Below are 8,878 nucleotides of genomic sequence, written 5' to 3' on the forward strand. Positions count from 1 at the left end.
CATGGTTGCTCATTCAAAACCGATCCAGCCAGCAGCCCTACAGATACCTGGAAATTCTTTTCAAGATGGCTGCCTCTCAATGGAGGTCCCAGGAGTCCATTTTATACCCAACCTACCGCACCCGAGTTTTGAATGGTTTGAAATCTTAAAATCATGTTTTCTCGGCCTGCGCTTTTTCTGCCACGAGTACTGTCAGCCGGCGCAGTCCAGTGGTTAAGCTGCAAAGCAAATCATGCAAACCTACTTAATAAAGACTAAACTACTGTACTCATACCGGACCCATAAACTAGGAAAGTTTAATACTTACATCGTACTCTGAGACGAATATTAAAGCCAGTTTTTGCCTCAATGCCAACACAAGACTCCTTATATATCCAGTTTGAATGTTCGTAGCCGCCATGGATAAAATGACAGCCATGATGCTTCCTGGTGCTCTTGTCTAACAACTGAGGAGTTTGGTCCTTCAAAGTGATGAAAATTATCCCCGACAATATCCAGGTGAAGCTTTAAAGAAACAAATATTTTAATTTACATGCATTTCAATTTTATTGTCAGTACAATGTTATAGCATAATCACTACCATTTGCAATTTTTACCTTTTACAGCTGGGGAAACACACAGGGAAGCAATCAGCAGGAATAGATGTAATGCCATAAAAGGAAAATTTACTAATAACCCATCATACTAAGAACATCTGCAGAATGCTGGAAAACTGCAAACAGTGGGAGCAGGCTCAGAGAAACACTCCATAATGCCCCCAGAACAAGATGTGCAGGGTAACACCCTGTGAAAACCAGCTGGGAGGCTGAGTGCTGGTGAATAGACTGTGAATTTAAGCCAATCCCAAATGAAGGGAGGTGTAAATTGCCACCGAAGCCATATGCACTGAAGAGCAGGAAATGAATCCACAGCATGCCACAAATAGAGAAACAAGACCCCATTCCACCCAGCATGCCCGCTTACCTCCCTCCCTCCCTCCCTGCTTCACTCTAGTACTAGTGTCCACCTCCACTAACTGCCTCTCTCCTTTCCCCTCCTTACTTCATGCCTGCCTCCATCCACTCACTCACTGCCTCCCTCCCATCCCTCACTCACTGCCTCCCTCCCATCCCTCACTCACTGCCTCTCTCCCATCTCTAACTACACTGCCTCCCATCCTTGGTAGCCCAATGACATAAGAGGCAGCATTAATAAATACAAATAGTGACTCAAGAGGAGTCCAGCAAGCTATATAGTATTCATTTTTTAATGTAAGCAAAAATATGATTCATTACTGTACAATAGCATAGTATTCTATGACAATGTATTTTTCACCCTTCTGAAGGCATCGCCAGTTACAACAAATCTCTGGCTGCAATCATTCAGCCCTGGTTCAATCTTAACCGAATTGAAGATGCACAGTATATTTGGTAGATTGCTTTTATTTCTGCTTTGAAACTACAAAAAAATAAGTTTAAAATTATGTAGTGTTTAGCAGGATCCTGGTAGTACAGTCGGGTTCGTTCTCGACTCACAATCGGGAATTCTGGGTTCAAATCACAAGAGAGACAGAAATAGTTAAGTGCATTTCCCCCAGTCACCTAGCAGTAAACAGGTACCCAGAAATTAGTCAGCTTGTTGAGGAGTTGCATCCTAGAGTGGGTCAGTAATTCTACCTGAATGTGAAGGGAGCTCAATATAAGCCTAACCTAACATGTATATATATATTCACTGTCCCCTGACAATGAATTATTATATTAATTACAATACACAAATTACCATCTTAACAATAACAAACAAAACGTCAACAGATCAAAGTAATTTTAAGATGCACTGGGGGGAGGGGGGGGGGGAGGGGGATGATTTAAAAGCTAAAGTATTTCATTAGTAACTAACCTCTATGGTTTTGAAGAGTGTCGTGAGAGTTTTTGGCTCTCCTTTGTAACAGAAGATATGCAACTTGTTCTTCCCATCTTCTCTCACACTCAACTCTCGTCCAGCATGCATTAAATGAAAATCTGGAGAACATACAATAATACAATTATTATACTGTAGTCTGAAAATAGCAAATGCAGATGGATATGATGAAAAGAATTTGAATTCAAGTCTATCAATACAAATATTGAAGTCATTTATATAAAATCAAATGAATATTAGTGAAAGTATGCCTGTAAATATTTCCCAAACCTTACACATGATCAAACAAAATTCACAAAATTCAAACTTTCAGGCTATACCAGATTGTATCGTGTGACTTAATTATTGTCATGTTCAAACTAACTGTAATGTAACTAAATGGGAACCTAGAGAATAAAGAAGAGCTCATCTTGGTTGCTACCTTGAAGATATTCAGTGGAGCTAGGCTTTGGAGGCATGGTTCCTGATCCAGGCTTTTGACTTCCACCAACATTAGTAGGAACATCTGAAAAATTAATCATAAATAAATACAATGCCTAATTTTGAATGCACTAAATGTAACCACCACATAAACACACATTAGTCTTATGAGCTTTTTCAATAAAGAAAACTATCTTGATTTGCTATGATTTTATATTATTCAGCTTTTGAATTGTTTAAATATATATAACCCTAGCACTTTACACCTCATCTATGAAATAATATTGTTGTGAATGTTTTTCCTAAAGTAAGATGGTACAGTGCTCCCTTGAAACTCAGTTATGTCGTTCCAAACACGATCCCGATTTGTGTGAAATCTTTATTTCTGAAAACTGCCCTTTTTTTGTGCTATTTATCACCAAATCTTCTGGATTTTCCTTATAGCAAATAAAATATAATAACATGTTTTAGCATATTTAGACATTACATTAATATATAAATGATTTTATATGTTTATAAATAATAATTATGCACAAATCTAAATACACTACAGGCTAGAAGATCACAATGATATATTTACATCAGAATCAGATTTAATAGTACCAAATTTGTTCCATCTGGTAAATCAGAGAATGAGTGCAGCATACCACTGCTTCATGCCATGTTACTATGTCCTTACTGTCTTGGTCTGACTTCCCTTACTGGTACAGAAGACTGGTTCATCTTCTGGAGGATATTATTCAGGATTCTAAAATTGATAAAGCCCACAATAATATTGTTTTTGTCAAATTTAATATCTTGTGGCAAAATTTTATTCCACTTGACATTACATTTCTCTGAAGCCATAATCATGCACAATGATTACCAACACACTCATTGATTCTCTCTTCCCTCCGTTGAGGAGTGACCCTGTCCTTTTGGAAATAAATTATGTAATGCGTTATAATCTAGATGAGAATTAGGAAAATGAAGCAGTTGAAAAACTATTTCAGAAGAGGATACTATGGAGAACTTGGGAAGTTCTTTAATTAGTTTGATTCTTTAAATAATAATGAAGAAGAGTTATTAAGAATTACAGAAATAATTGTTGTTAGGCAAGGAAGTAAATAAGATGTATGCCAAGTTTTGTGAATATGAGAGAGGACAAAAACATTTATACTAAAACAGAGATGCAGAACTAGAAAACAGGACAGGTTCAACAGAAACTGTGAGGGGGGCCCAGAGAACAAAATATGAAAAAATGGAATCAATATGAGAAGAGGCCAGACCCTCAAACATAACAGCAATACAGTACAATGAAGCAAGAAATGACTACACTGCAGTGAGAGGAGAGGCAGGAAGACATTTTGATAAAGGGATTGTGGATAAATGTAAAACAGAACTAGGCCTACTCTATAAATTCAACAAATGCAAATTGCAGGTAAAGGATTTCTGAGACTGAAAATGGGGAACAGATTCACAAACAAAAAGGAAATATGTGAATCACTATATGAACAGTTCCAAAGTATATTTGTACAAAATGAAGCTTTCGGTAAACCAGACACAATGTCAAAGAGTACTGTACACAGAGGTGCCTCAAGACAATGTGGACAAATTACGCAATGAGCTACAAAGAAATAAAGCGTTGGACCAAATGGAGTTTCACCTTGGGTTCTGATAGAATGTGGACCTGAACTGGGCATTCCACTTCAATTTATTCCATCTTTGTGTATGGGAATCTTAGCAGATACTGTATATGGAAAAAGGCAAACATACTTCCAATCTATAAAAATAGCAGCAGAGAAGACATATGTCATTGACAAGTGTGGTAGTGAAAACACTAGAAATAATAGTTAAAGCCAAATGGATAGATTACCTGGAGCGAAATGATATAGCAACAGACAGACGGACAGTATGGTTTTCGAGCAGTAAGATCTTGTGTAACAAATCTTCTTAGATTTTATAATAGAGCCACAGAGATTCTACAGTATGAGATAGAGATAGTCAGAGGTAAGAGATAGCTGGGTTAACTGTGTTTATCTACACCTAAAAAAAAAAAAGGTCTTTAACAGAGTCCCACACAAGAGGCTGTTTTGGAAACTGGAACATGCTGGAGGTGTGACAGGGAGACTATATGACATGACTGGAAACTTTTCTAACTGCCAGAAAGATGAGGGCAGTAATCAGAGGTCATGTGCAGACGATGAGTCACAATAACATGGCCGGAGATATGATGACCAAACCACACACCAGAAAATGAGGAGACGACAACATTTCGGTCTGTCCTGGACCATTATCAAATCGATTGTAGTGGTGGTCCACAATCAACTTGATAATGGCCCAGGGTGAACCGAAATGTTGTCATCTCATCTTTTGGTGTGTGGTTTGGTCATCAGAGGTAATGTATCTGACTGGAGGAGTGTTACTAACAGAGTATATATCACAGAGTTCAGTTTTTGCACCAGTGATGTTCATCGTCTATATAAACGACCTACCAGAAGGAATACAAAATTAAATGAACATGTTTGCTAATGATGCTAAGCAACTAGGAAAGATCAGAAACCTAGATGACTGTCATACCCTTCAAAATGACCAGGACAAAATAAATGAATGGAGATAGATGGATAAATGGAGATTTACCTGGCAAATAGAATTTAATGTGAATAAATGCATTGCTGTGGAATAGAAAATAGGTCACATACACCCTACAAATGATGTGAAAGAGCTTTAAAGAATTCTGATAAAAGGAAAGATCTAGGGGTCGTTCTAGATAGAAAACTGTCCCCTGAGGACTATATAAAGAACATTTTGCAAGAAGCCTATGCTACACTTTCAAATTTCATAATTGCTTTGAAATACTGTACATGGATGCTGAAATATTAAAGAAATTATTCATGACCTTGGTGAGACCAAAGGTGGAATATGCAGCTGTTGTATGGTACCCCTATCTCAAAAAGCACATCAATGAATGGGAAAAGGAGCAAAGACATGCAACAAAATGGCTTCCAGAACCTAGAGACAAGAGCTACAAGGAGAGATTAGAGGTGTTTAATAAGCCAGTTAGAAAATAGAAGAAAAAGAGGCAATATGATCACTATGTACAAAATAGTAAAGAAGAATTCTTGAAACCTGGACCCTCAAGAACAAGAGATCACAGATTTAAGCCGACTAAACAAAGTTGCTGAAAGAACATTAAAAAGTTCAGTTTTGCAAACAGTGGTAGACAATTGGAATACATTAAGTGAGACGTGGTGAAGAACACAACTGTCCGAAGTTTCAAAGCATAATACGACAAAGTGCGGGAAAGACGGGAAACCATGAGCATGGCTCTCATCCTGCAACTACATCTAATTTTTTTTTAATTACCAGGGGGGAAAGCACCAAGCCATTACAACTTTATAGCACTGGGACGGGGGTTAGGATAAGGATTTGGGATGGAACTGGAGGAAGGAATGGTGCCCAACCACTTGGAAGGTCGGGGATTGAACGCCGACCTTCACGAAGCAAGACTACCGTCATTCTACCATCCAGTCAAAATGGCTGGGTGTAACTACACTTCGGTAATTACTTATACACTAAGCTTATTTCAAAGTCCCCTGAAGGTCGAACTACTAATGTTCAAGAGGATGCCACCCTACAACATAAATCCAAGGTACCTATTTACCGCTAGGTCAGCAGAAGCATTAGGGAAAAGGAAATGTGCCTAATCATTTCTGTCCTACCTGGGAATCAAATCCTCATCTACAACCGACTCAAGAACGAAGAGAACTGTACTAGAAATTGAAAGATATTAATCCAAACTACTTTTTTCAAATGTCCAGTGTAACAAATACAATAAGGAAACAGCTTCAAGTTTAACAGGTTACAATGTAGGACAAAAACAGGAGATGCCTGTTCAAACAGGTTGAGGCCTTGTCAACCATGGTTTAATAAATTAAACTATTTGCCTACCGAAGCCATAATTGCCAAGATAATACTTCAGTTTAAAATTTAGCTGACTTTCTGTGCCCATCGAGTCCACTTAAGACAATGGACCTTAAGCAAATTGTTGGGTCTTTTAAGGTAAATCCAAAGATCCTAAACTGGCCCGAAACGTTAGTTAACATATTTTCTTCTACCAATCATATACAGTAAAATAACAAGTATTGATCAACTCACTAATACCAGGAACTTCATCTTGTGCGAGTCCTGGGGTAAAATACAGTAAACTAAGGAAGAGGAAGCGACAAAATAAGGATGAAAACGGCGTGGACGCGTTTGTTATGAGCGCCATCTTGGGCCTGAGTGTTTGACTTGACCCACGAGCCTATGGCGGCTCTCGCCCCACCTGCCTAAACCTTTATCATTCCCCTTTACAATACCGAGCATCAACGCACATATATATCCTCTTTACCATTGTAACTCAATTCTCACATACCTATAAAAAAATAAACTTATCAGGAAATCCTAAATGGAATCCATATCGTGGCTTAAACAATTTCCTGTTGCCACCAGGGGCGGTTATATTAATTGTGCTCATCAACTCATCCTGTACTCACCTATCTGTCCTCGCAGAGGCCAATTGGGCCCTATCATATCTATAATTGAAACTGTGTATAGAGTCAGCCTCCACCACATCTCTTCCTAATGCATTCTATTTAATAACTACCCTGACAATGGACAAAATTATCTCTAATGTCTCTGGCTCATTTGAGTACCAAGTTTCTACCTGTGTCTCGTTGTTCGTGTTCCGCCTATGCTAAATAGTTTGTCTTTATCCACCCTGCCAATTCCTGATAATTTTGTAGATGGTGATCTTGTCTCCCCTAATTCTTCTGTGAGTGGTAACTTATTGTGCACTTATTGTAGCGGTGAGTATGGGTCCATACCCATATAAGATGCATACTGCTTGACGGCTGAGTGGACAGAGCTCAGGGATTCGGGTCCGGGTTCGATCTCCGGCGGAGGCAGAAACAAATGGGCAGTTTCTTTCACCCTGATGCTCCTGCTCACCTAGCTGTAAATAGGTACCTGGGAGTTAAACAGCTCCTACGGGCTGCTTCCTGGGGATGTATGTGGGAAAATTAGGATTAAGGACCTGCCCAAAACCATGCGTGCTAGTGGCTGTACATGTATATGTGTGTGTACTCACCTAGTTGTGTTTGCGGGGGTTGAGCTCTGGCTCTTTGGTCCCGCCTCTCAACTGTCAATCAACTGGTGTACAGGTTCCTGAGCCTATTGGGCTCTATCATATCTACACTTGAAACTGTGTATGGAGTCAGCCTACATCACATCACTTCCTAATGCATTCCATTTGTCAACCACTCTGACACTAAAAAAATTCTTTCTAATATCTCTGTGGCTCATTTGGGCACTCAGTTTCCACCTGTGTTCCTTGTGTTAAATAGCCTGTCTTTATCTACTAGTGTTAATGGCGTAAATTCTAGTACAGTAAATTATCCTGCAAGCAGTAGCTTATTGTGCACACCATTCTCATCCTGAGAGTGGTAGTTGACGAGAGTTTACCAGTTTACCCGAGAGCCATTAACACTATTGGCCTTGACGAGGACAAGCAGCCAGAGGCTTGTCAAAGCCCCCCCCACCAACTCTTTGCCTTGATCTTTTTCAGATGTACTTTGAGTTGTTTTGGCATTTACAGCTTCGGCGGGTAAGCGGTTCCGTGGGTTTATAACCCTGTGGGTGAAAAAGCATCTCCTGTTTTCAGTCCTACATTGTAGCTTCAGTTTGAAACAGTTACTCCTTTTTTATAAGGAGCAACGTTTTATGTGAAGGACGCCACCATCATTATTGGCCTCGACAGGGATAGGAAGCCAGCAACTTGTCAAAGCTCTTCACATTGTTCCAGTTTTTTTTCCAGCTGAATTTTAAACTGAAGTAATGTCTTGCAGGGTTGAGGTTCTAAAGTATCGCTACTAATTGTGTTATTGATGTCCATAGCCAGCAAGTTTGTGCTTTGTCTAGTTCTCAGCCATTAGTCAGAAGATGACTAGTGATCATCTTCACTAGTCACACTCAACTGTCCTTAGAATTAGGATCAGTACAGCACAAAAGCCCTCAATGCCACAACAAGACAATACCAATGTAAGAGGAAATGGAAAAAAAAACATACCTACAAATAACCATATATGTGTACAAATGATACTTTAACAGAAATGCAGTATAAAATTACTATTGATATATTTATTTATCATTCAACTTGTTGGTTTACAGATATTTGTGTGCATCATCCTGCACACCTGCATTACAGCAATTACAACTTCTGATCCGACTACTATATTTTGCATAAAAATCTATCACATAATGTTACAGGTGCTGGTGATGACTACTCTCACCAACATTTACTTCAGCTACAGCAGCTCATAAGTCATGATACAAATCACCTCCCATTATTTAAATCTATGTACAAGCACAGACCTTTATCTAAATGCACAAATTGACAAACAAAAATATTAACATTCATAGTGATACATTTCATAATCATCTTCAGAAACTATCAAATCAAGTTTCCATGAATTAAAGCAGTTGGTTTATAACCCCTCTCCATACATCAGAATTAAACTAATACTGTTTCTTGCATTCACAA

General features: G+C 38.7%; 1 protein-coding gene across 1 annotated transcript in view; it reads right to left on the bottom strand.

The window, feature by feature from the left end:
* LOC123752254 (Nuclear envelope integral membrane protein) overlaps positions 1–6,594 on the bottom strand; it is a 31,961-nt gene extending 25,367 nt beyond the window's left edge. Inside the window, 5 exon segments of the mRNA XM_045734312.2 lie at positions 308–372; positions 374–504; positions 1,876–1,997; positions 2,318–2,401; positions 6,454–6,594. Coding sequence (XP_045590268.2) covers positions 308–372; positions 374–504; positions 1,876–1,997; positions 2,318–2,401; positions 6,454–6,568 — 517 coding nt within the window. The 5' untranslated portion in view covers positions 6,569–6,594.
* Positions 6,595–8,878: the final 2,284 nt, after the last annotated feature.

The sequence above is a fragment of the Procambarus clarkii genome, chromosome 4 (assembly GCF_040958095.1).
Source record: "Procambarus clarkii isolate CNS0578487 chromosome 4, FALCON_Pclarkii_2.0, whole genome shotgun sequence".
Taxonomy (NCBI): Eukaryota; Metazoa; Arthropoda; class Malacostraca; order Decapoda; family Cambaridae; genus Procambarus; species Procambarus clarkii.